Here is a 27,880-nt window from a genome sequence, read left to right on the forward strand (position 1 = left end):
CAAAGGATTTTGGTTATGCTGGTGTCAGATTGTTTGTTGCCCAATAACAACAAAAGTCGGTTGTTGGGGAAGTTGGAGTGCACCTTTGCTTTTTGTCTTAAGAACATGGTAAAGTTCAATCTGCTGGCTTTGATGTTGCAACATATGGTCTTCTGCCGTGATCACAACCGAAAGAGCCTACCATATGGGATGGTGTTGAGCTGGATTCTTGTCAGGAAGGGTGTAAGCGTTGATGGTTGTATACTGAAACCCGTAGGAAAGATGGTGTTGGATGCCACCAATCTTCGAAGTTGCAACTTGTTTCAGTTGGACGATGGTGATTACATCACACTCGAAGAAGTTTCAAGGAAATTCCCAGAAGAAAGAACCGAGCTTGCAGTTGAGCTCGAGATTCATGCTGGAAAGTTGAACCTTGCGGTCCAGAGCTTGGGGGTGATGTAGAAGATGAGGGTGAAGTAGGCCATGAGGAAGAGGTGGAAGCACCCGAAGCTGCTGAGGCCGAGGAAAGTGATTCCGAAAGCGAAGAAAATCAAAGAAGAAGGGAAGCCCGCACCAAAAGGGAGCACGATTCCATGACGCATGATGAGCGTGTAGTCACCTTGCTTCGTCAACAGAACCGAATGATTGAAGAAGGCTTCGCGTACATGAAGACGCAGTTCGTCGCCGTCCACCAGAGGCTAGATCAGATTGAGGCCAGTTCAAGTCGTAGAGGAAGGGATGACGAAGAGTCCGAGGGAAGCACCGATGAATCGGAGAGTGAGTCGTTCTAGCTTGGTGTTGTGGTAAGCCTGTTTATCCTTCTGCAGCCTGTTGTTACCTCCTAGTTGTTGTTACTGCTTGTTAGTTGTTTGTTGCTTGCCTCGTGTGCTTGTTCTTTCATGCTTTTTTAGTGAGTAGTTAGCTTTAGTGGTTGGTGCTTTGAGCTAGTTATTTAGTTCTTGGTTGTTGGTTAGAAGTTGGTGGTTGTATTTGGTTTAAAGTTTGATATGCTCAATATCTCCGTTGGTTAAATTCTTTCAATCCTTGTATCGATATACCTTCTTGCTTGCTTTGATGTCTTGTGAATCCTTTGGGTTTTGACCAAGAGAGGATGTTCTTAACACTTTTGTCACATTGCTGTTTCATTTCACCGTTTGTTATAATTCGTCGTACCCAAGCTTCGGGGACGAAGCTTCTTTGAAGGGGGAGAGGATGTGACACCCCGTAATCCAAATTCGATTAAGGGATTAATTAAATAATTAATCCTAATTCAATTGATAATTTAATTCCTTAAATTCCTGAAAATTCAATAGTCGGGGACTAGTAATTAACTAGTCAACCCAAAGTCAAAAGTTGTACCTAAAGCTTTATGAGTTGTTCCCTTGTTCCCTTACACATTTCATCTTAGTAAGGGTAAAGAAGACATTTCCTTGGCAATAGTCTTTCAAGCTAACCTACGAAGACACATTTCATTTCTTCAAACACTCTCTAAGAGAAAAATCATAAGCTCTCTCTCTCTTCTCTCTAAAAGCTAGTTAGCTTTCTCTCCAAGCCACACCTAGGGCTACCAAGATCTTTCAAGTTTGCCTTCAAGATTCTACCTTTCATACTTTTGAGCATCTAGGAGGGTAAGATCTAAGCTCCTCTTGTGTTTTTAGTATTTTCTAAGGTATCTTTTTATAAAGGTGAAATCTTCATGTTGTTTTGGTGTGTTCTTGAAGTGGGTGTGGAAAGGGAACCTTATTGGGAGCCTTGTGGAGTGTTGTAAGTGAAGGATAAGTCTTCAAGAGGTAACTCATGCTCTACAAAATCTAATTTGCTTACCTATTTGATGATTCTTGGATTCTACATGTGATTTTGCTATGAAATGTGAGTGTTGATGCATTGTCTTGTGAAAATGCATATCTAGAGCTTGTTATTAGGGTTCATGTGTGTCATTGCTTGGCCATTCCGTTGATTCAAGTCATTTTGTTGTATTTGGTGAGATTTGGCATGTTTTGGACTGGAATTTGAGCTTGGAGTTGAAAATCCCGAAGGGATTATTTTGTACAGTTGGTGTACCCGCGGGCGGAACGGCGAGCAGTGGCCTACTCGCCGCCCCACCCGCGGGATACATGGCCGGTGGATGTTGGTACCTGCGGGCGGAACCACGGGTGGGGGTCTACTCGTGGGCCCACCCGCGAGGTACATATGAGGCTTGTGCGGTGATTTGTTCCCCGTGATTCTTTTGACTCGGTATTTGGTCTTTTGACTTCTCGATGTTCTTTTGTGGAACTATTTGAGCGTCTTCTTGGTGTTTCGTATGTCTAGAACTATATGGTAGGGATCCATGTATGTTTTGGTGTTTTGAATCGTGCTAAGTGTTCAACATTGTGTTTCGTTGAATCGTGCTAAGTGTACAACATCCGTGTTCAACATTGCCATGTGTGATCGGTACCCTCGTGTACTATGAAATCGGTGGTTCTGTTGGAGGGACTGTTGGAGGGGGAACGACGGTTCCCGGGGGAATAAGGTTGGACTTGGTGTACAGGGGTCCTGGAGGTAAATGTTGGAACTAGACATAAGGTTGGGGTAGCCATAAGGTTGGAACCGGGTATAAGGAAGGCATATCAATTCGTGATGAGTGATGTCACGAAGGCTTGTGTAGCCGTGGTTGTGTAATTCTCTATTTGTGACGTGTGATGTCACAAAGGCATGTGTTGCCAATGGTTGTGTCTTTACTCTCTTGTGTTATGCATGTCGGGTGTTAATATACTGTGTGATGGTAGATTATGCATTGAGCCGTTCTTGTGAGTCGTTAGTACTTCTTGTGGTCTTGGGATGTGTTCCCGTGTCTTTTGTTGTGAGTGCTTAGAGTCTTGTGTTAACCTCTGCTCTTGGTTTTGAACTTATATATATATATATATATATATATATATATATATATATATATATATATATATATATATATATATATATATATATATATATATATATATATATATATATATATATATATATATATATTCCGTTTCGCAAATGATTTTACATACGTATATCCTATCTATGTATGATATTTCACATGTATTGGTGGGTTACCAGCATTATTCGCTGACCGGGCGTCGTCCCATATCTTATATGTTTCTTTCAGGTGCTGAGTAGACGAGAGCGTGGTCTAGAACCTATTAGCTTAGATCCCTTTATTTTGAGACGTTGTGGCCTGTGTGCCAATGTTAGACATTAGTACTCCTGTTTCTGAATGAATTTAGATTGTGAATTTATGTAGATGTTTCGCATGTGCGTTCACCTTTGAGTGGGCGTGGCATAGCACCCTTTATTTCCTATTCATATATTCCATGTTTAGTCTTCCGTTGTGTATGATGTTATGACTAGTTATCTGCATGTTTAAGGTTTAATTTAGCATGGAAATTAGGGGGTGTTACAAATTGCTTAGTGATGTGCATTGGTACACAATAGCGTGTGCGACAAAAAAAAATATCACGACTTTATGGGTAGTCCCAGGCATTGGTGCGTGCTGGTGTGTGCAAATTACTTAATGATATGTGCATTGGTACGAAATAGCGTGTGCGACAAAGAAAAAAAATCACGACATTATGGATAGTCTCAAGCCCTATAATTCGCACACGTCAGACCACATCAACGCGCACACACCAATGTAAAATTCTATTTCTTTTTAAAAAAAAAAAAAACCAATAACTACATGAAGTAACGCACAGAGCAAATGCTTTTACATTCTATTTGTTTTAAACAAAACTAAATATAGCAGGTAGCCACGCACACATCTAAACACAATTAAAAAAAAAAAACACGCGACATGATGCAAAGTTCCCGTCCCTTTAATTTGCACACACACCATCCTACACCATTGCACACACCTCCGTAAAAATCAAAGGACAAGTGTTTTGAGAATTTTTTTTTTAAAGAAAAAAATAACATGAATTCACGCACACACCAAATAACAACATTTGCACGCGGCATGGTACTAACACGCACAGACCACGGTAACTTTCGACTATGGATCAAAAAAACACAAACACGTAGTACTATTACACTCTTTTTATTTAAACACACACCATCATTCACTTTGCACACGCTGTTGCACAATCACTCACAAACCAACAAACAAATTTTCTCTGGTGCATACAAAACAAAAGAACTATTACTTTTGCAATATATTCCTTGTAAAACAAACCAATTACAAGTTATCACGCACACACCCCATAAACATTTTGGGTAACGAGTGTACAAAAATTCACAGCCCCATCTTTATAATATGTTCGCCCATACCACATCTACGTACCCACTATCGGAAAAAATACTAACTATTCCACAAAACTTTTCTTTTTAAACTAAAACATTTAATAACAATGGCATGTCAAGGTCTTGTTACGTAATTGCACACGATGTTGCACGTTCAAAAAAACACCTAATAAAACATTATAGCAGCACAGTAATGCACTCTAACACACACAATTAGCAACATGCACACGCTATTGTGTTCTAACGCACACATCGTCGTAAAAAAATCCCCTTAAAAAAATAGTACAAAACCCCATACATGTGTAGTTACCATCCATTTACAATGTCTGAAATGTTGTCGATTACAATCGAGTGTACTCACGTTATTTATTCATCAGCCATCTATTCAAATTAATACATGTGATTTCTATTAATATGATCCCACATATCATGCTAAAGATCACACTTTAATTCTAACCATAATTAATCATTATACTACAATTACTATTTAATCCGTCTCGTTTAAAAATGCCCTTAATTAGTTTATATTTCTCTTTCAATCTCAACCATCAATTGGAAATGTTTTAATGGGTGTGATGAGATCTCTTGATCTCATTTAACATAGGGGTCTCACTGGATCTGTAGCATATATATATATATATATATATATATATATATATATATATATATATATATATATATATATATATATATATATATATATAATTTATTTGTAGATTTATTTATTTATTTATTTTATAATAATTATTTGGGGGTGGGGCGGGGAGAGGTATCCTCGTCTCGTCTCCGTCTCCGTTCTTTGAATTTTTTTCCAATTCTCGTATTGTTTTATTAAGTTTAAAATTTATCACGTAATGACAAGTAAAAAAAAATTAAAATTGTGCAAAGCATAGTACTCAGTATTACTTTTAAAAAAGGAAGAAAAAAAAGAGTAAACAAATACAGTAAAACATCAATTAGTCAAGAGTGCACTTAAAATAAGCTGTAAGCTTCTAAATAAACTTTGCCAAAATGATTCACAATGTGTATGTTATGGTGTAGAGTAAGAGCAACTCTAACAGCACGTTTGGTTCACGGAATGAATTTTGAGGTAATAGGAATGCTATTCAATAAGGAATGGATTAGGCAAGGAATATAATAGGAATTGCATTCTATTGTTTGGTTCGCGGAAGGAATAGACTTTAGGAATTATATTATAGTGTTTGGTTGATTTAAGGAATAGAAATGGAATATGTTTTAAAAGACATAAATACCCTTATAAAAATATGTGATGGTGGCGATGGTGGTGGTAGTGGTGGCGGTGGTGGTGGTGGTGGCGATGTTGGTGGCGGTGGTGGTGATGGTGGTGGCGGCAGTGGTGGTGGTGGTGGTGGTGTCGGTGGTGTTGCTGGGTGGTGGTGGCGGTGGCAGTAGTGGGGGCGACGGTGGTGGTGGTGACGGTTGACGCTGACGGTTGTGGCATTGGTGGTGGGGGCGGCGACGGTTGTGGCGGTGGTGGCGGTGGTGGTGGTGGTGGCGGTGGTGCTGCTGGGTGGTGTTGGCAATGGTGGTGGTGGCGGTGGCAGTGGTGGGGGCGACGGTGGTGGTGGTAACGGTGACGGTTGACGGTGACGGTTGTGGCATTGGTGGTGGGGGCGGCGACGGTTGTGGCGGTGGTGGTGGTGGTGGCGGTGGTGGTGGTGGTGGTGGTGGTGGCGGTGGTGGTGCTGGGGTGGTAGTGGTGGTGGTGGCGGTGGCAGTGGTGGGAGCGGCGACGGTTGTGGCGATGGTGGTGGTGGCGGCGGCGGCAGTGGTGGTGGTGGTGGCGGTGGCGGCAGTGGTGGTGGTGGTGGCGGCGGCGGTGATGGTGGTGGTGACGACGACGGTGGTGAAATAGGATAAATTTATATATAGGATAAAAAAAATTAGATTAAAAAAGGGGTAAAAAAGGAAGTAGATTCTAAAATCTATTCCTGAGCGTTCAGTAATAGGCTAATACCAGGGGGCCCCTAGTAATAGCTATTACCTTATTTGAGGTAATAGGCTATTACCAGGAATATTATTCATGGTAATAGAAATGGTTACCAAACAACGGAATAGGCCTATTACTGGGAATGCTAAGCCATTCCCGGCCTATTCCGTGAACCAAACGGGCTATAAGGGGTTTGTGCACAAGTTTTAAGAAAATAGTAACAAGGTGGAGGAGAGAAGAGAGAGGGGGATAGTGCTTCCTGCAAAAATGAGAATTTTATCGTAAATGTGGGTCCCATCTCCTTTCTTTAGATTACACGTGTCTAAAAAGACTACTTTTTGGTTTTTTAATTTCTTTTTTCTATTCTTTTTGGTTTTTATTTTTTATTTTTTTAAAATTTCTTCTCATTTTCTTTTTCCTAATCACACATATAAAAACTTCTCAAAAACTACACCAAAATTTCCACGGTTGAGGATGCCCTAAGAGGTGAGGCAAATTATGCTATGCATCCGTATGCACTATGCATGGTGCATACGGATGCAAAAACGATGTCGTTTTATTAAAAACGCGCGTCTCACTTAAAAAAAAAATTCAGTTTCGATTTCCAGCAACAACATTATATTGTGCATAATTTGAACTATATATCCAGAATCAATGAACTAAAATTCCAGAATCGATGAACTAAAATTCCAGAATCTATGAACTAAAATTCAAGAATGAATGAACTAAATATCCAGCATGAATGAAAAAAAAAATCAGTTTCGATTCACGTCTAAAATTCCAGAATCTATGAACTAAAATTTCAGAATCTATGAACTAAAATTTCAGAATGAATGAACAACATAATGCTGTTGAGGAGAATCGAAACTTAATTTTTGTTTAAAAATGGGATGCACGTTTTTAATAAAACGACGTCGTTTTTTGAATCCGTATGCACATACGGATGCACAGCATAACGATGCGGTGACATGTGGGCCCAATGGAATTAATGATGTGTTTCATTTCCCATAAAACTGACGTGAAGATCTCCAATGCAATTTCCGCCCGCTGGGCTTCCTCACTTTCTTCTTTCCAAACTTTCTTTGCTTGCTGTCTTCTTGTTTTTCTCCCTCACTCTCACTCTTGCAGGGAGAAAAACCAGTCCACCACATCAGTTTTTTTCTTCTGCAAGAACTCATCAAATATGCACGACTATGGATGCTTAAAGGGCTGCGATAGAGAAAACAAAAGCTTCAGCAGCGGACTCCAGCAGTCTCGGCTGCAAATGGAGAAGAATTCCGGCAACCTGAAAGACGGAAGTAAGGAGAACCCAGCGGCCTCCACGGTATGCTTTCACTCGGTTCTTGAATTAATAGAAAAAGTGTATGTATACTGAAATTTTCTAGCTTGACTCTATACTAGAATGCAGGTAGTGATTATTTTTTAAAATTTAAAATTTGTATCAGATACCAGGGGATTGGTCGAATTTGGGTTTTGACCCTTTGGGGATAATTGCGCATAGGCTTAATTTTGCTTTAGATTATGTGAGATTTGGTATGGTATGTCGGTCATGGAGTAGGGTTGTTGTTGAAAATGGACCCTCATTTCTTCCATGGCTGATGCTATCTCAGAAGCATGACACAGATTTTCGTGGGGTGTGTTATCCATTTGAAAATAGGAGCTTCGTGATAAGCGGTGGTTGGGTGGTCACTCTTGGCTCTGATTTTGGATTGGGCTTACTGAATCCGTTAACGAGGGCACAACGGATGCTTCCACCCCTGCCGAATTTGAAGAACTTGGTTTGTAGTAGAAGGCAATTTCGCAATAGCTTTGTGAACAAAGTAGCCTTGTCATCGAGCCCGGATTTTGTAGTTCTGGCTATCTATTCTAACCGTGAGAAGATGGCCATACTAAAGGCGGGTAGTCATACTTGGACTCCATTGCCATTGGAATGCTGCCCTGGTGGTGTTGAAGATGCGATTTGTTTTGATGGGAAAGTGTATATTGTAGGCTGTTCGGGGGAGATGGTGATTTGTGATTGCCAAGGCTGCGTTTTGCAGGAAATAATTCTCCCGTCATTGCAGGAAGTTTTCTTAGAGCACCAAGAGGACTTGGATCCAGATGATGAGTTCTTTACTGCATATGTGGTTGAAATAAATGGGCAGATATATGTTGTTTGCAGAGTCAAGTTGGATAAAAGAAACAACCAATTTGCAGCTTTCCATCTAAGAACGAAGGGCTTTGATGTTTACAAGCTGGAGCTGCAGGGCAACGGGGGAAATGGGAGGATGTAGAATCGTTGGGCGACTGGTCAATCTTTGTAGGCAACAACCACTCATTCTCAATATGCTGCACCAACAAATACCCGGATTGCGATAGTAATTGCATATACTTCACGGATGACCGCTCAGATTTCCTGCACTCCTCTACAAGTTATGATATTGGTGTTTACAATCTCCAGACTCGGAAGATACAATGGCTTGCTCAGGATGATTTCTCGGTGTTTTCATATTCTGCACCAGTATGGTTCAAGCCAAGTTTATCCTAGGATAGTCTTCATTACCTAGCTCCTCTATCATTTTACCATGTAGACACTAGACTGTATATTACTATCTAGCCAAAAATTAAGGTGGGTTTAGCTTAGCTAGGGGTTTGGGGATTGGGTTAGTTGTTCGAATTCACTATGTTAGTTTTTAAGAAGAGATCAGATGGATATGATATTGCAGTTCCCACTTATTCAGTTAAAGTATTGTTGCTAATTTGAATGAATTTTTATCATCTGTATCCTTTATAATTTGTTGCTTTTTTTTTTTTTTTTTTAACCATAAGTAATAATTAAAGCTCTCTGATCTCTTCATAAGAGGTCTATAAAAGTAAGTGATATACAAGCTTTTGGAATATGTTTTCGGGTTTTCAGTGTTTGGCAAGATGGAGGAAAATGAGGTCAACGGAAAATGATATTGTAGGCAATGGAAAATAAGTATGTTTTGGAGGAAAATGACTTCTTATTTTTTTTTTGGGGAAGTCATTTTCCAATCCTCATGCTTGATATGTATAGTATATAATTTGTGTGTGTGATATAGATAAACTATATATATGGGAAGGGTTCAGGTGCAGGTGATGCTTTCCGTGCAGTTGGACGCACCTTAACCATTAACATGGCGCACCTTAAGTACACAAATCACCACACACCTTAAGCACACAAACAAAACACATTAAGAACACAAATCACTCACCTTAAGTACATAAACCACGCACCTTAAGCACAGAACAAAGCAGATTAAGCACAAACCCACGCACTTAAGATTTAAAAATGTTTCACATTAAGCACAAACTAATGCACATTAAGCACAAACCCCACTCACTTTAAGTACAAATCTCACACACCTTAAGCACAAACCCTACGCACTTTAAGTTTTAACAACTACTCATATTAATCACAAAACCCGCGCACCTTAAGCACAAAACTCACACACCGTACGCACAAGACTCACGCACCTTATATACAAAACTTATGCACCTTAATCACAAAACCCACGCACTTTAAGTTTTAACAAATACTCACATTAATCACAACACCCACGCACCTTAAGCACAAAACTCACGCACCTTAATCACAAAATCACTCACCTTAATTTTGACCTAGATGCAAAAAATATCAAATTGCCACCGCGTTTTTTTATTTTAATTTTGGTAATCTTGGATGTTGATTTAAGCGAGATAAATGGCTCAGACTAAACCGCACAACCGCACCAGAACCGATTACCTATATATATATATATATATATATATATATATATATATATATATATATATATATATATATATATATATATATATATATATATATATATATATATATATATATATATAAAGACATTTAAAATTATCCATAAGGCTTAATGAGTGCTATTCACAAGAGGATTTTTTTTATAAAAAATATCAAATAATTAAAATATTAAAGTATACAATTTTTACCAATTTTCTACTCATTTTTTAGAAAATGAACCAAACACACAAAGACAATTTTCCGTTGTGTATCCAAACATCAAAAATTAAAATATTTTTTGGAAAATGACTCATTTTCTGAAAAATATTTTTCTCAATTGAGCTTGTGGCATACAATCTTCTTAGTGAAGTTTATTTGTGTTGTTTGAAAGAAAGACCAATTTATTTTTTGATCTCTCCATGAATCGTATGTTTGTAACAATAGGGACAAAATTTTTTCAATTCTAATGGATTAGGCGTATTGTGCCGGTTCTTTTGAGTAATATATCTGGAAATGCCCGTTGATACCTTATTAACACCGTTTCGAACACAACTGGTACATTCCAAAATCACCGCCACTCGTACATCTTTACTCTTGGCCATGAACCTCCTTTATATTTTTGATTGACTCAACTCTTCTATTTTCAATTCAAAACAAAGAAAGGAAAAAAATAGAAGTTACTAAATAAATTGAAAATGAATTTCAATTTGTAAATGAAATTCGAAATGAAAGAAATAAAAAAGGAACACAACGATTTCTAAACTAGATTTCAAATTGAAGTAATTTCAGTATATTGGATAAGACTCCCGTCCTAGATCTTCATTTTCGATTCTATCCACACCCCTCTATTATGAATAGACTATTCATTTCATTTAAGAATTCTTTTTTGAATAATAGAATATTCATTGAATTCGACCTTGAGCCCGAATCTTGACTCCACCCTTAGCCAGCCATCGGAAGAATGTTCAACCACTCGCAGAGACCACTATTGAAGACTGAAATATGAGTGTACAATTTTTCATGAAGAAATACACACTGGATATGATAGTATTACAAGTCACTTGAATTTCTAATTTTAATAAAAATTGAGTCAGCTCACATGTATCCTTTATATATATATATATATATATATATATATATATATATATATATATATATATATAGTGAAAGGTTCCCGTGCGGATGTGCGGTGGATTAATGTGCGTGAGTGTTGTGCTTAATGTGTCTGAGATTTGTACTTAATGTGCGTGAATGTGTAAAATGCAGCAGAAAATATTGATGTCAGCTTCTTTCCCATCCCCAGTAGCCATTGCCCCCTCCCTGATGATGATGATGCGGAGGCGGGCTATGGTGGTTAAGAATTATGGGAATAATACAACAGAAATCCACACTTAGCTGCTCTGCAAATTTTACTGTGCGTGCGTCATCTATATAAACATTCAACTGGACTGAATGTAGCTAATAATCCAGAATCCATGGCCAAATTGGAGGAAGAAGTAACAAGAAGCTTGGACGTTAATGTGCGTGAGTTTCTGTTCTGCTTCCTTCTGAGCTCGTAATTCTGAAATACTCACGCACATTAAGCACAAATCTCACGCACATTAAACACAATACTCAGGCACATTAAGTACAAAACTCACGCATATTAACATGACGCACATTAAGTACAAATCTCAGGCACATTGAGTACAAATCTCACGCACATTAAGTATAAACCTCACGCACATTAATCCACCGCACATCCGCACGGGAAGCCACAAATGCACCTGATCCCTTCCATATATATATATATATATATATATATATATATATATATATATATATATATATATATATATATATATATATATATATATATATATATATATATATAGATGTGTATTCAAATGAGGACAAGTATATTATAGAGGATTGTGAGGACAGATGTAGTGTGTGCCATTAGCCGGTATGTCGTGTGCATGACCGCATGCAGTCGTGTGCCACAGTTTGTATGTCGCGTGCTAGATTTGTTAATTTATAGAGCCTGGGTTCGAAACTTGATGTTTACATTTATTCTTGTGTGCCATTATGTATTAAGTTGTGTGCCTGGTATTAATTTGTTGTGTGCCTATTATTTGTCCTCACAGTCATCTACATATTGTTGTCCTCATTTGAACTCAACCCTCTATATATATATATATATATATATATATATATATATATATATATATATATATATATATATATATATATATATATAATATATATATATATATATATATATATATATATATATATATATATATATATATTATATATATATATATATATATATATATATATAGGGACGGAGTCAGAATTTTTGTAGAGTGGGGGCGAAGAAGCAAAGACAACGTAAACTTAAAAATGTTCAAATACATGGTTCAAATACAAAATATCAAATACGAATACAATTGTTAAAATCAAAATACATTATAAATTAACATACAAAGTTTATGATAAACTACGAGGTAATACACCTCTACGCTCTCTCATATTTTGAAATCGCTATAGAATTGCTTCATTTGAAACTTGATCAAAAATATCTTTTTCAACATACGACACTAAGCAATCATGTAATAAATCATCACTCATCCGGTTGCGTAAAGATGTCTTGATTAACTTCATAGCAGAAAATGCTCTTTCCACACTAGCAGTTGCTACCAGTAGGATCAAAGACAACTTTAGAAGCAAATACACAAACGTAACTTCAAAGCCTCAAACTCACATTCATAAATCAATAATGGAAGAGGGGAAGTTCATGTCAAAGAAATTAGCAAGGAAGCACTTTACTGCAGGATTGCTGGTAACGCCTCTGACACCGCTCTCAATCAATGGAATTAGATATGTAACAGGGCGACACGCTTCTCGTACAGATCATGAAGACTTGTTCTCTTGATTGGCCAGCGTTCATCCTGAGCCAGGATCGAAGGCTTCCATTTCCTCCACCTTTGGAGCATCTAACAATATCAAAATAACTTCAATGAGTAGTTGAGTACACAACTAAATGCAGTAAAGAAACAGAAGCGAAGGAAAAGATATGAGAACCCAGATAATGAGATAAATTACCCAGCACAAAAATTATAGTGTATAATATCAATTACACATAGAAGCTGAACATAAGCCAGAAGGGACTTGAACATGATCAGAGGCTCATAGTTTTTCTAAAGAAGTGAATAGCAAAACATGAAATCAGAGATTCATTTTTCTAAGGTCAACCTATAACTTGAAATCTCTGTCAGTTCTGTTTTAAGAAGGAAGACATAAATAACTACTTTACAGCAAGGAAATTGAGAAAACAAAGGCAAACATTAAACAAATTTCAAAAAGCCAACTTTTTCCTTTCTCATGCTACAAGCCTACAACCAATAAAGAAATTAACTTTTACAGAAAAATAATCATCTAGACGAACAGCCAATCAGGGATGGAGCCAGGATTTTTGTTGAGTGGGGGCGAAGAAGCAAAGACAACGTAAACTTAAAAATGTTCAAATACAAGGTTCAAATACAAAATATCAAATACGAATACAATTGTTAAAATCAAAATACATTATAAATTACCATACAAAGTTTATGATAAACTACGATGTAATAGTCCTCTACGCTCTCTCATATTTTGAAATCACTGTAAAATTGCTTCATTTGAAACTTGATCAAAAATATCGTTTTCAACCTACGGCACGTCGGCACTAAGCAATCATGTAATAAATCATCACTCATCCGGTTGCGTAAAGATGTCTTAATTAACTTCATAGCAGAAAATGCTCTTTCCACACTAGCAGTTGCAACCGGTAGAATCAAAGACAACTTTAGAAGCAAATACACAAACGTATAGTCCAAATGTCTTCTCGTTTCCACCATTTTCTGAGCTAATTCATCAATACCATCCAATTTAGAGAAATCAGGATCAGAATTTACATCAATAAAATAAGTCTGTAGTTGGTTATCTAGTACTTCAAGTTCAATATCAGAAAAATCATTTGGATAGAACTGTGCCAATCGAATTAACTTATCCTTATCAAACATAGCAAATGAATCCCTTGGATCAAAACATGCCACGCATAAGAGCAACTCTGTATTCTTCTCATTGAAACGGTTGTTTAGCTCTTGGAATTGTAGATCTAAGACCACACAAAACCGTTCGACACGGTATCTATGAAGATGAGTTCTTTCTTCAATATTACGACGAGGTCTTCCAGGAACTACATAAACTTCATCCATATTAGGTATGGGAATTGCATGCTTTTTGCAAAATAGTGAAACTTCTTGTAAAAGAGCTTCCCACCCATCATCTCTCATCATTTGCAATCTTTGTGTTGAGGCATCAACTAGTCTCATGGCATTCACAATGTTTTGATCTTTCTTCTGCAATGCCTGTGACAAGTCATTAGTAATTCCTAAAACATCCTTCATTAAGTGCAAAAGAATACAAAATCAAAACATAGAACATTCTTCAATACTCTAAATGCTTCTAGCTTTTGTTTTGGATCTTGCATTATTTCGTCAAGAACATCACTCACTGGAGAAAATAATTTCAGAATGCTCACAAGTGCACCATAATGAGATCCCCAACGTGTATCACTAGGCCGTTGTAAAACTGCTTCTTGATTCAAACCAATTCCCATTTCAATTGTATCAGCAGAAATTGAATCAATCAACATCTTTAATTGTTTGTCTCGTAAGCTATCCCTGCGCTTACATGAAACACATACAATATTGCACAATTGCGAGACAATGACAAAAAAATCTCCAACATCATTATTTTCCTTTGCAACACCCACAAGTGCTAGTTGTAGTTGATGAGCAAAACAATGAACATAAAAAGCACTTGGATTCTCATTCTGTATCAAAGTCCTAAGACCATTGAACTCAACTTGCATATTACTTGCTCCATCATAGCCTTGGCCTCGTATTCTTGAAATGCTTAATCCATGTCTTGTTAGAAGATCTTCAACTGCTACTTTAAGATACATAGATGTAGTATCACGAACATGAGTAATTCCAAGAAGACGCTCAATAATATGCCCACTTGAATCCACATACCGAATAAACACAATCATTTGCTCTTTCACTGATATATCTCTTGACTCATCAACTATTATTGCAAATAATTCTCCACCAAGATCATTGATTATCATTTCAGTTGTCTCACTTACAATTGCATTAACTATATCTTTTTGAATGCAAGGAGAAGTCATGATTTGGTGATTTTCAGGTGCATTTCACATCACTACTTTGGCAACATCTTCATTATTATCTGCAAGAAACTTTAAGACTTCAAGGAAGTTTCCCCTATTAAGAGAGTCGTAGCTTTCATCATTTCCACGAAAAGCAAATCTTTGCCTTTAAAAGTAACTGGATGCATTTAACTAATGAAGTCAATCAAACACAGTAATCTTGTTTCGATTGCTCCGAGTGTTTTGATACACAAACTTGTAAGTGTTGCTCTTGAGTCATTAAATCTCGACAAGCTTGTACGTTCCTTGCTTGAACACTATTATGATTACCAACATGTGCACGCAACCTTTCCAGTCCTTTTTTCCAATTGTTGAATCCTTCTGTAACAAATGACTCTCCCCCAGCTTGTTGTCCACTACTTTCATCTTTGAATAGATAACAACATAAACAATATGCTGCATCTTCCGATACACTATACTCCAACCAATTGCTATAAACTTCAAACCATTTAGGATTAAATCTTCTATTAGCACCGGTAATCACTCTAGTAAGAAATACATGATTTTTTGGTTGACAAGGACCCATTTGTAGATATCGTCTCCGCACAATATCTTTATCATTGATATGATATTCATATATATTTTTCCTTTTACTCGGATCAACTTCAATTTCAGCTATGTTAACTTCAATACGAGGCCTTGTATTTGACACTTCGCCACTACTTTGACTAGACGAATCCCCAAAAGTTGATTTTCTTTTGAAAATTTTTTCATAACTGAACCAATAAAATACAATATAACTAAGATTTAGGAAAATTAGAACAAGAACAAAATTAGAAAAATTATTATGCATTTTTGGCTTAAGCAAGTCTCATTACCTCAGAAAATTAGAAAAATTAATCATTGCCTCACAAATTAGGTAAACTCTCACTGCCTCACAAATTAGGCAGACTCTCACTGCCTCACTTAGCAAGTCTAAAAGACTAAAAGCATTATCAATAACTCAATAAGGCATTAAGCATAATGGATAAATTAGGCAGACTCTCACTGCCTCACTTAGCCGTCTAAAAGACTAAAAGCATTACCAATAACTCAATAAGGCATTAAGCATTATGGATAAATTAATTATGCATTTTTGACTTTCTACCATACTGCCGAAAAACTACTCAAAGCCTCAAACTCACATTCATAAATCAATAATTCAATAATGGAAGAGGGGAAGTTCGTGTCAAAGAAATTAGCAAGGAAGCACTTTACTGCAAGATTGCTGGTAATGCCTCTGACACCGCTCTCAATCAATGGAATTAGATCTGTAACAGGGTGACATGCTTCTCATACAGATCATGAAGACTTGTTCTCTTGATTGGGCTTCCATTTCCTCCACCTTGGGAGCATCTAACACTATCAAAATAACTTCAATGAGTAGTAGGGTACACAACTAAATGTAGTAAGGAAACATAAGCGAAGGAAAAGATAGGTGTGTAGTTAGGTGTGCGAATCACAGTGATGTGTGCATGGGTGTTGTATGGCATGTGTTAGTTAATGAGCCATGGACTTTAGCATGCCGTTGTTATTTTTTTATTTGTTTTTAATGAACTAAAAAAATTGTTATTTAGTGTGAGCGTGTATTCATGCAGCTAAGCACACACCCACCAACTTTAGCGCACACATCTAGATTTTGACGATTTGGATGAGTGCGTTACTTCATCTGGGCGTGTGCAAAATACTGTAGGGCTGGGAAGTCACTAATGAATAGTGTAACAATTAATAACTCTGGGCACACCATTGTAGGGTGGTGTGTGCATGAGCGATTAACTGAGTGTGCATTTCACTGAGCGAAGGAGTGTAATGACCGTGTGTGTGCATTCTCGGTGTTAGATGTGTGCGTTATGCTGAAAGAGTCCACAGAACAATTAAACTAAACGAAGATAACAAGTAAACAAAGTAAATAGATGCTAGAGTTAAATGTATATATTACGCTGAAGGATTACATTACGAATATGCATAAATAAATATGTGCAACGACTATGCACACACGCCATGTCAACAAAATCATATCTTGGCCGACAACTTAATCTCAATGATTCCCCAATTTCATCCTTAGCATACAATGAAGTCAATGAGAATTAAGGAATTTGAGAGGTCCACCTCCTTGAATTATGATACTTCACTAAGTAAATGGATTAAGTTAAAGAAACATGCAATAAAGAAATATGGAGTATACACACATTAGTCAATTGGTGAACCATGGTAAACCCAAGATTTACCCCCCTCAACTTGATCAAAGGATTTCAAAGCTACACATTCTACTGAAACTCTCCCAAGCCTGCAAAACCATTGATGCCAAACCTACAACTCTGCTTTGAAAAAGAAAAAAAATCTCCTATATTTGACATTTAACAATGACAAGGAATTTCACTTGTGCATATTGGGAGTTGATTCATCTGGGCATTGCATTCCTGAATTCATTAGAATTCGTTCATTTTTTTTTTACATCAATCAACTTAAGATTCTATATCTTGCATCTTGACACTTTAGTTATCAGGACACATACCACAAATTGATATCTCACACCTATGCACACACCACCGTCGAAATCATATGCACACACCTAATTCACCAATGCACCAACCATACTACACATATGCACCCTAAACTTAGAAGAGGTCTTGCCAAATTTTTAGTAGATGTCAAAAGAGAAATACAAAAAACATTTCCAAAAGCTTTAATAACTAATGTGAACGTGAAAACCGTTAATAAGTTTACTTGACAGCAAAATGAATGACTCATGAAAAATTTGATCAAACATCATTAATAATATGGCGGAACCGAGTATAATGTTAACTAACAACCCTGCAAACTACACCCCCTCCCTTGGTCGAAACGCCGAACCAGAAAACCCACCCCGACCACCAACCATAACTCGAAAAAAAAAAGGAAAAAAAAACAAAAACAAAAAATAAGCCCCCGTCACCGCGACATGCAAACAGTCGGACCGGATACCTCAAGAGACCACTCCCCACCCCACCACTCGGACACGCCAGGACTACTACCTACCGCAGCCACCCACCGCTGCCCAGACTCGCACCCGTCCAAAACCCCCGTCGGAAACATCCCCCAACCCTAAATACAAAAAATGTAAACCCCCCCCCCCCCTCAAATGTGTTAAGATTTAGTCTAGGCCTCTTATTTTTTCCTGGTTTGTGTTTATTTGTTTTTCCTAGTCTTAAGGTTCAGGTGTAATTGTTCCTTTCTTTTTGGCTTTGTATGAGTATTTAAACTCTTGTGGTTACAATCAATAAATTACTGAAACTCACTTTCACACATGGTATCACAACCATTACTCTAACGAGAAAATAATCAATTTTTTTTTCACCCCCCTCTCTTTAATTTCCCATGGCTGCTTCCACTACCTCAAATATCGTTCATGTTCATGCCACCACCCACCTCCCAATCAAACTTACCTTAGCCAATTTTCCGATTTGGAAGAAGCAGGTTGAATCCACTCTTATCGGCCTTGACCTGCTTGGCTATGTTACCGGTTCCACAGCTGCCCCGGCTAAGTATTCCGATGCAGCTCGCATTGCGTTGAATCCGGCCTACACCAATTGGTTCATACAGGACCAGATTATTCTCAGCGCGATCTTGGGTAGTCTCTCCGATGTGCTGCAACCGGTCATTTCGTTTGCCACCTCTGCGCATGATGCGTAGACTCGTCTGTCCACTAATTGTGCCGCTACGTCTCGGAGTCGAGTAGTTTCGTTGAAAGCGAAACTAGCCAAAAACCCCAAGGCCAACCGAGTCAACTGAGTCGTATATGAGGGATATTCGAGCCATTGCCGATGACCTGGCCCTTGCTCAAAGCCCTGTCGCTGAAGAAGACCTCGTAGTGCATATATTCACGCAACTGGGCGATGAATACAACCCGATTGTGGCAGTTCTGCGGGTACGCACAGATCCTGTTTCATTTGGTGAACTGCATGACGTGCTCACCGACTACGAGAGGTTGTTGAAAGATAGTGAAACAGCCTCCCAAATTCATATGCCGACTGCTAACGCTACTCAACGGCGTTTTAATGGCTCGGCTGACCCACAAAACACCAATCGGCGAGGCCGAGGTGGCTTCATGTCTTTAGGGGGCCGCCATAACCAGTCACGGTCTTTTGGGAACAGGCCAGCAAGATACTGCAATTACTGTGACTATCCTGGGCACGACACAAAATTTTGCAGGAAGCTAGCCAAATTTCTAAAAGAAAATAATGTGGCAGTACTCGAGCCGCATGGTATCGGGCGTCAATCCCCTACGGTTCATACTACTTCTACCACGACTCCGCCCGCACAATCGTGGCTCATGGACACAGGGGCCTCGCATCACACAGTGAATGATGCCATGTCCCTACACTTACTGTCGGACTACACCGGGCCTGATGAGGTAATGCTGGGTGATGGTAAGTCACTCCGAATCTCACATACTGGGTCAGTTTCAATTCCTTCAACTAGTCGGTCACTTCTGTTGTCTAATGTATTGTGCGTTCCTAGTCTCCAACAAAATCTTATTTCAGTTTCAAAGTTGTGTAAGACTAACTCTGTCTCGGTTGAATTCTTTGACACGAATTTTGTTGTCAAGGATCGGTAATCGGGAACTCCTCTCGTACAGGGTCCGGTCGTGAGTGATGTCTACAGCTTCCCAGCTCAACGGTTTCAAGTGAATATAACCACCAAGTCCTCTTTGTCACGCTGGCATCATCAGTTTGGTCACCCTAGTTCAAATATTCTGGCTCGTTTGCTTAGAAATAATAATGTATATTTTAAGCCTGACGAACTTAAAATGTTTGCGTGTACCTCTTGTCACATCAATGAAAGTCACAAAATTCCATTTTCCTTTAGATCAATGTCTAGTACCCGTCCGTTGCAATTGGTTTACACAGATGTGTGGAGCTCGTCAACGACTTCGGTTGAAGAGTTTAAGTATTATGTCAATTTTGTCGACCACTACACTAGGTATGTATGGTTGTTTCCCCTCAAACTCAAATAAGATGTCTACAGTACGTTTTGTCAGTTTAAACGTATGGTCGAGAATTTCTTTAATTATAAGATTGTCTCGGTTGTCGGTCCACACCATATGCAAAATTATTTCAGAAACAACCCAACTATAGAAAAATACGGCCGTTTGGATGTTTGTGTTATCCCTGGCTAAAGCCTTATTTTCCAGCAAAGTTGGGTCCTAAATCCCTACCGTGTGTCTTCCTGGGATATTCCTTGAGTCAATCTGCATATAAATGTTTAGAAGTCAGTAGTGGTCGAATATATGTCTTGCGTCATGTTACGTTTGTTACTAATGAATTTCCCTATCGTGACTTAGTAGCTTCTGGACTCTCATCTGCGCCCCAGTATTTGAGTTCGGATGAACCTCTACCTTCCCCTGTATATTGCGATGCAGGTACTGTTTGTCTACAGCCACTAGAGACTCGCTGTGCCAGCTCTTTCCCACCCATGGCTACAATGTCGGTCTCAACTGCGGCTTCCTCACCCACCACGACTCAACCAGCGCTGCCTGTGGAGGCTCTGACAGGCGCGTCGACTGGTGGTGCGTTGCAGCTTCACCCAGCGCTGCAGCCCACTGGTTCGGAGTCGTCTGTATTCGCCATGCCCACTGGACAGTCCTCAACGCCTGACTCACCGGCTGCAGCATCTCTGCCGGTTGAAGATCATCGGCAACGAGAGGGGCTGGTAGAGTTCGCATCTGCTGAGGCGGCAATGTCAGTTGCTGGTTCCGTGGACTCTATGGTAACGTCCTCGGTTGATCAACAGGTGGGGGTTGTCCTGGTGCGGAGGTCCACTAGGCCGCGGCGACCGAATCCCAGGTATTATGGAGATAAGTTTGTCAATCTCACGAATTCACATCCTGTTGCTTCTTCCTTGGAACCGCGCACTGTCAACCATGCTTTGAAAGATGATTTATGGCGGGCTGCTATGACGGATGAGTTTACTGCGTTAGTGAGGAACTGCACCTGGGAGTTAGTGCCCCGGGCCAATAACAATGTCGTTGGCTGCAAGTGGGTGTTCCGGGTGAAGCGCAAGGCCGATGGCTCTGTGGACAGGTTCAAAACCTGACTGGTTGCCAAGGGCTTTCTACAAGAACCAGGGCGTGACTACTTTGAGACCTTTAGTCCAGTAGTTAAGCCGGTTACTGTTCGTGTCATTTTGAGTATAGCTTTGTCACAGGGCTGGGCATTACGACAGCTGGATGTCAATAATGCCTTCTTGAATGGCACACTCTATGAAGAAGTCTACATGCAACAACCGGCGGGTTTTATTGATGAACAGCGGCCGGATTATGTTTGTCGATTAAAGAAAGCGATTTATGGTTTAAAACAGGCCCCGAGGGCTTGGTATATTGAATATATCTGATTTTTTAGTTTCTATGGGTTTTAAGAAATCTGTAGCAGACACGTCCTTGTTTGTTTATTGCTCCAGTGGTGTCACTCTGTATTTTCTGGTCTATGTCGATGACATAATTGTAACAGGAAATAATGAAGCATTCGTCGCCGCCTTTATCCGGTAGCTACCAGACCGCTTCTCTTTGAAGGATTTGGGACCTTTACATCATTTTTTAGGTGTTGAGCTGGTGTCTACTACATCTTGCATGTTTTTATCACAAAGCCAGTATGTGGTCGATATTCTGGAGCAGTTTACTATGACGGTGGCGAAACCGGTGTCTACTCCGATGTGTTCATCCGTTGATTTACATACAGATGCCACGCCGTTCGACTCCACTACCTACCACTGGGCAATTGGTTGTTTGCAGTACCTGGCAATCACAAGGCCGGATATTTCCTTCATAGTGAATCGCTTGGCTCAGTTTATGGCGTTCCGATCCAAGCTTGGGCTCACTGATGGAGCCTCAATCTTGCGGGGGCGTGTTAAGATTTAGTCTAGACCTCTTATTTTTTCCTGGTTTGTGTTTATTTGTTTTTCCTAGTCTTAAGGTTCAGGTGTAACTGTTCCTTTCTTTTTGGCTTTGTATGAGTATTTAAACTCTTGTGGTTACAGTCAATAAATTACTGAAACTCACTTTCACACAAAATGAATCGAAAAACACAATTAAAAACAATAAAAAAAATATGCAAAAATTACCTTGCACATCAATGGGAGTCAACCCCCTGAGCCTCTTCGACCGCCTGAGATGAATGTTATTAGCCCCTGCAAACACGTGACTACATTACAAATTTTCTATATATCTGCTGCAACCTAAGGAGGCCAGGAGTTCTTGTCTTGGAAGCATATAATCTTCTTTTGGAAGGAACATAAACTCAGCTAAGTGTTCAGAGAGAAGAAGGGGGCAAACATTTTGAAGGCAACAGTGATAAAGCAGTTCCATTCAAGAATTGTTAGCACATAGAAAATTAATTTCCATGATCACAAATTGTCAACAACTGCAGAGCCATTGAGACCACCATTTACCAACTTAGCCAGAACTATTTTAATTTATTAAAAAAAAGAAAGAAAAGGGGCAAATATTGCATACAGAGCAATGATATCATCGATTTTGCTTAAAATCATTAGTAATAGCTAATTGCAATTATTATTGCTTCTTGTTATCAATATATAACGTATTCAAACAATTACTGAAACTTCACAATTGCTTAATACATCCTTATCATAAGCTGAAATTGTATGAAATTGAACTACTACTTGGTGTGTGCGTCTGTGCCTGTGTATGTATATACTCAATGCTCCCATCTAAATATAATTTTCAACAATTTCTATCAATACCGTATTTAATTACGGGAAAATGCAAGCGCCCGATGCTGAGCTTCAATTAAACAATTATTTTGTCAACCAATCACAATTATTTAAGGTGTCTTTTCTTAAAGATAGGATCTTTATGATCTTTTGGTACGTTCTTGAAGTGGGTTTGGAAGGTGAGCCTAGTAAGGAGCTTGTTGAGGTGTAAAGTGAAGTCTTTAGTCTACAAGAGGTAACCCATGCTCTACAAAATCTATTTTGCTTACCTATGTGAATATTTCTTGGATTCTACATGTGATTTTGCTATGAAATGTGAGTGCTTATGCATTGTCTTGTGAAAATGCATATCTAGAGCTTGTGTTTAGGGTTCTTGTATGCCATTGCTTGGCTATTCCTTTGATTCAAGTCATTTTCTTGTATTGGGTGAGATTTGGCATGTTTTGGACTTGAATTTGAGTTTGGAGTTGAAAATCCCTGAAAGGATTATTTGTGGTACAGGGGTGTACCCACGGGCGGAACGGCGGGTAGGGGTCCAACCCGTCGCCCACCCGCAGGGTACACATTTCGGGTAACCTGTACTCGCGGGCGGAACCGCGGGTAGAGGCCTGCCCGCGGGTACGTGTTGTGATGTTGATTGGGGATTTGTTCCCCGTGATTCTTTTGACTCGGTATTTGGTCTTTTGACTTCCCGTTGTTCTTTTGTGGAACTATTTGAGTGTCTTCTTGATGTTTCGTATGTCTAGAACTATATGGTAGGTATCCATGTAGGTTTTGGTGTCGTGAATCGTGCTAAGTGTTCAACATTGTGTTCCGTTGAACCGTGATGAGTCTTGTGTGTTTTTCGGAACGACGTTTGGTTTACCCGTTTGATAAGCATGCTAGTTCGGTGTTTAAATGCTAGTGTGTGTGTTGTTTGTACCTTCTTAATGGTTGATGATAACTTGTGTTATTCATCGTTGTTGTTGCTGAACTGTGTTCCATTCCTTGATTGAGTATGGTCTCATATCTTCGTTGTGATCCGTTGATTGATTCCTGTTGAGATGTGATGTGTGTGTGTTTTTACCTGGATTGCACGATTAGTGGTATGGGACACTAGTCACCAAGGTATTGCAGTGGTCCTCGTGGTGGCCATGACGTGATTATGGAGTTGTGGCCTTTGTGTAAGGTTCACGTGTTTATTTCTGGGATAACATGTGTTATCCAGGGCATGTATTGCCATGTGTGATCGGTACCCTCGTGTACTATGAAATTGGTGGTTTTGTTGAGGGACTATTGGAGGAGGAACGACGGTTCTCGGGGGAAAAAAGGTTGGACTTGGTGTATAGGGGTCCTGGAGGTAAAGGTTGGAACTAGAAATAAGGTTGGGGTAGACATAAGGTTGGAACCAGGCATAAGGAAGACATATCAACTCGTGATGGGTAATGTCACGAGGGCTTGTGTAGCCGTTGTTGTGAGTTCTCTTCTTGTGACGTGTGCAGTCACAAAGGCATGTCTTGCCTACACATGTGCTGCCGTTGGTCTTGTCTTTATCCTTTTGAGTTGTTATTGTCCTTGTGGTCTTGGGATGTGTTCCCGTGTTCTTGTTGAGAGTGTTGAGTCTTGTGTTGACGATTACTCTTGGTTTTGCACTTAAATATATATGTATTCTGTTTCGAAAATGGCTTTACAAATGTATATCTTATCTATGTATGATATTTCACGTGTATTGGTGAGTTACCAGCATTGTTCGCTGACCGGGCGTCGTCCCATGTTTTATTGTGTTCTTTCAGGTGATGTCTAGACGAGTGCGCGGTCTAGTGCTTGCTAGTATAGCTTCTCCCTTTCGTTTTGTGGCCTGTGTGCCAGCTTAGTTATAAAACTTTGAGACAATGGGTTTAGATGTAAACATTGCAGATGTTGCCGGTGCGTTCATCCTTTTGGTGAACGTGGCATAACACCCCATGTTCCGGATTATGTCTATCTATCTATCTTTCAGTCTTCCGTTGTGTTTATTGTTTAGTTCAGTTATCTGCATGTTTAAGGCTTTTAAATAGCATGTTTTAAAGGGGGTGTTACAGTTGGTATCAGAGCCTAGGAGGATTAAGTCTTGACTTTCTAAGTGGCTAAGTGTGGTTTGAGACCTTAAAGTGACCTTAAGAATCTAAGTGTTTAGGCTTAGGACTTTTAGGACGCGCGGTGAGGTTGTTTGTCTTTTTATTGTTTCTCTGTTTTGTGTCTGTGTTTTGTTTTCTTGTTAGCTTTGGTTTTTTTTAGTTAAGGCACCAGGTAAGGGTGCGGGCCCTTAGTCCTTCCCGTTATCGTGCTGGTTCTGTAGAAGTCAAGGATGACACCATCGAGACGTCGTGCAAGGTCCTCAGAAGCAGCCACCAATGAACAGTTAGCTCAAAGTCTTCATCAACTGACGCGGATCACCCAGACGCTGAGCAACGCCCTCCTCAACATCAACCACCCTCTTCAGAATGAGAATCGCGACGTTGTGCGCCAAGTCGCAAGCCCCCGTCCCTTGATCTTCACCGGTGAAGAAGATCCTGTTGTGCTGGACGAGCGGATCCGGATGTTTGACAAGATCTTCGAAGCTGTGGTTTGCCCGGAGGATCGTCAGGTGGAGTTAGCTACGTTCTACCTTCGGCAAGAAGCGGACTCGTGGTGGATGCTTGAAAGGCCAACTTGTAGACAAGATCCGCTGTCGTGAGTCAAATGCAAGTGGGAACCGTGGAAGTAAGCTCTTGTACCCTTTTTGTTGCACCTCCCCTTGTCTTTGTGCCCTCCCTTGCGTGTTAGCTTCAGGGGTTAGCTTGTTCGATAGTCACCCTTGACCCTCCGTAACCTTTCCTTGTCCCTAGACAAATCCAATCACCCTTTTTGCCAAGTGATCCTTTTCTTCCGAACCTTGTTCTTGTTTCTTCCCAAATCCTCTTGTGCAAGTTGGCGGTGTCATCGGTTTATGAAGGAATCTGGCAAGGTCTAAGAGTTAAGCTGCGTCTGAGTCGTGGGAGAGAGCTTTCAGTTCGGCAAGCTTAGTGATCAGCGTCAAGCCGGAGCTTCGCCGGTAGTGACTTTGAAAATCTTGATTCCCTTCATAATCAACGTTATTCTTGAGTTTTAAATCGGATACCCTCCGTGAGGAAATTCTTTCAACTCCCTAAAACCTCGTTTTGATTCCTTACTCCCTAAGTTGTAACCTCGTTTACAATTCTCTTCTTCTTAATCAACATGGTCATCGAATTGTTGAACCTAAACTCTCACCTTGATCTTTCCCTTTGAATCGAACCTCTTCCTTGACCCTTCATTTCAAACGATTCTGTGCAAGGTGGCAACCTTATTTCCTAAGTTGCAACTTTGATGACTTTGATCCTATTCCTAAGTAATGTGGTCCTTGAGTTTCTGAACCCAAACCTTTCGCTCTAATCCTTTCCGTTGAACCGAATCCCTTCTTGTGAGCTTTCTTTCCCCTGAGTTACCTTTCTCCTTTGTTACCGTTCCTGTTTTGAACCTTTTCATCCGGACCGGAAGTTTTGAAGTTTCAAGTGTTGCTTGGTGGAGAGTTGGAAGTGGTGTGCTAATGCAAGTGTTAAGTTGGCAGGCTGCATCAAGTTAGCCCAAGAGTTAGGGAGAAGTTCATCCTACCCGTGTTTTGGATCTAGCAGTTGAAGCCTTTGTCCGAAGTGACAGATCAAGTTCACGCAGATGCCGAGCTCAAGTTAAGTAGTGGGGGTACCTTGGTTCCTTGGTTGAAGAAGTCAGCAGAGATCAGTTGAAGATGCAACCCTGGTTCTGTGATCCCGAGTGATCGAGTTTAGGGTTCTTGTGGTGTCAGTTTCTATTTGTGGCTTGTTCCTTAGCTGAGCCGTCTCGTTTTGTGTAGATCGTTGGCTAGTTTTGAGCAGGAGTTAGGCTCGGTGTGAAGTTAGCCTTCCTTTTCGGTAAATCCTTTATCTATCACCTTATCTTTCTTTCTTGTCTTACCTTTGTGAACCCTCAACCTATCTTTAAGTCTCTTCTCTCGTTCACCTTTTCTTAGTTGTTGTATCTTCTTAGCCGTTGTTGCAGTTTGTAGGTTGTTTGTTGTTCGCTTTTGTGCTCATTTTGCTTGTTGTTTTGTTGTTTAGTTAGCTTAGTAGTAGTTGGAGTTTGGAGTTAGCTGTTTAGTTCTTAGTGGTTGACTAGGAGTTGGTGTTTGTGTTGGGGCTAGAGTTCGTGATGCTCTATTTACCTGTTTATTAAATTCTTGCCAATCCTTGTTTTGGTATGCCTTCTTTCTTGCTTTGAAATCCTTGTGAATCCTTTTGAGTTTTGACCAAAAGAGTTTGTTCTTGAACCTCTTGTCACAATGTTGTTTCTTTTCACCGTTTGCTTTTATTTCATCGTACCCAAGCTTCGGGGACGAAGCTTCTTTGAAGGGGGAGAGGATGTGACACCCCGAAATCCAAATTCAACTTAGGGATTAATTGAGTAATTAATCCTATTTCAATTGGTGATTTAATTCCTAAAATCCTGAAAATTCAATAGTCGGGGACTAGTAATTGACTAGTCAACCCCATAGTCAAAGTTGTACCTTAAGCTTTGTAAGGAGTTCCCTTATTCCCTTACACTTCCTTTAGTAAGGGTATTCTTGACCTTTCACTTGGTGTTAGTATTGTAACCTAACCTAGTAGACCACCTTCATTCTTTCCTTACACTATCTAAAAATCTAGCTCCACCTTCTCTCTAAAAAGGTAGATAGCTTTTCTTCCAAGCCAAGTTGGAGCCTTGCCAAAACTTCAAGAGTTGCTTCCAAGATTCAACCTTTCATATATTTGGGCATCTAGGAGGGTAAGATCTAAGTTCATCTTGTGTTTTTGGTTTTATCTAAGGTGTCTTTTCTTAAAGATAGGATCTTTATGATCTTTTGGTATGTTCTTGAATTGGGTTTGGAAGGTGAGCCTAGTGAGGAGCTTGTTGAGGTGTAAAGTGAAATCTTTACTCTACAAGAGGTAACCCATGCTCTACAAAATCTATT

The 27,880-nt window shown here is 39.5% G+C and overlaps 2 protein-coding genes across 2 annotated transcripts; one reads left to right on the top strand and one right to left on the bottom strand.

The window, feature by feature from the left end:
* Positions 1–7,256: 7,256 nt before the first annotated feature.
* Positions 7,257–8,894, top strand: LOC109183838 (F-box protein SKIP23-like). Its single transcript, XM_019333895.1, has 2 exons — positions 7,257–7,514; positions 7,636–8,894. The coding sequence occupies exons 1-2, from the start codon at positions 7,374–7,376 to the stop codon at positions 8,461–8,463; spliced, it is 969 nt and encodes a 322-aa protein (XP_019189440.1). The 5' UTR covers positions 7,257–7,373; the 3' UTR covers positions 8,464–8,894.
* A 3,972-nt stretch (positions 8,895–12,866) lies between these two features.
* LOC109183815 (zinc finger MYM-type protein 1-like) lies at positions 12,867–15,153 on the bottom strand. Its single transcript, XM_019333877.1, has 5 exons — positions 14,476–15,153; positions 13,704–14,362; positions 13,312–13,315; positions 13,061–13,120; positions 12,867–12,959 (listed from the first exon to the last, which is right to left on the bottom strand). Exons 1-5 carry the CDS (start codon positions 15,151–15,153, stop codon positions 12,867–12,869), a joined length of 1,494 nt encoding a protein of 497 aa, XP_019189422.1.
* Between the last annotated feature and the right edge of the window lie 12,727 nt (positions 15,154–27,880).

This window comes from Ipomoea nil, unplaced genomic scaffold, assembly GCF_001879475.1.
Source record: "Ipomoea nil cultivar Tokyo-kokei standard unplaced genomic scaffold, Asagao_1.1 scaffold1179, whole genome shotgun sequence".
NCBI classification, from domain to species: domain Eukaryota; kingdom Viridiplantae; phylum Streptophyta; class Magnoliopsida; order Solanales; family Convolvulaceae; genus Ipomoea; species Ipomoea nil.

Coding starts and splice junctions, on each gene's coding strand:
- LOC109183838 (XM_019333895.1), top strand. CDS start 7,374: ATGCACGACTATGGATGCTTAAAGGGCTGCGATAGAGAAAACAAAAGC. Junction 7,515..7,635: donor AGAACCCAGCGGCCTCCACG/GTATGCTTTCAC, acceptor AATTTGTATCAG/ATACCAGGGGATTGGTCGAA.
- LOC109183815 (XM_019333877.1), bottom strand. CDS start 15,153: ATGACTTCTCCTTGCATTCAAAAAGATATAGTTAATGCAATTGTAAGT. Junction 14,363..14,475: donor TTCTGAAATTATTTTCTCCA/GTGAGTGATGTT, acceptor CACTTAATGAAG/GATGTTTTAGGAATTACTAA. Junction 12,960..13,060: donor CTTATGTTCAGCTTCTATGT/GTAATTGATATT, acceptor TACTGCATTTAG/TTGTGTACTCAACTACTCAT.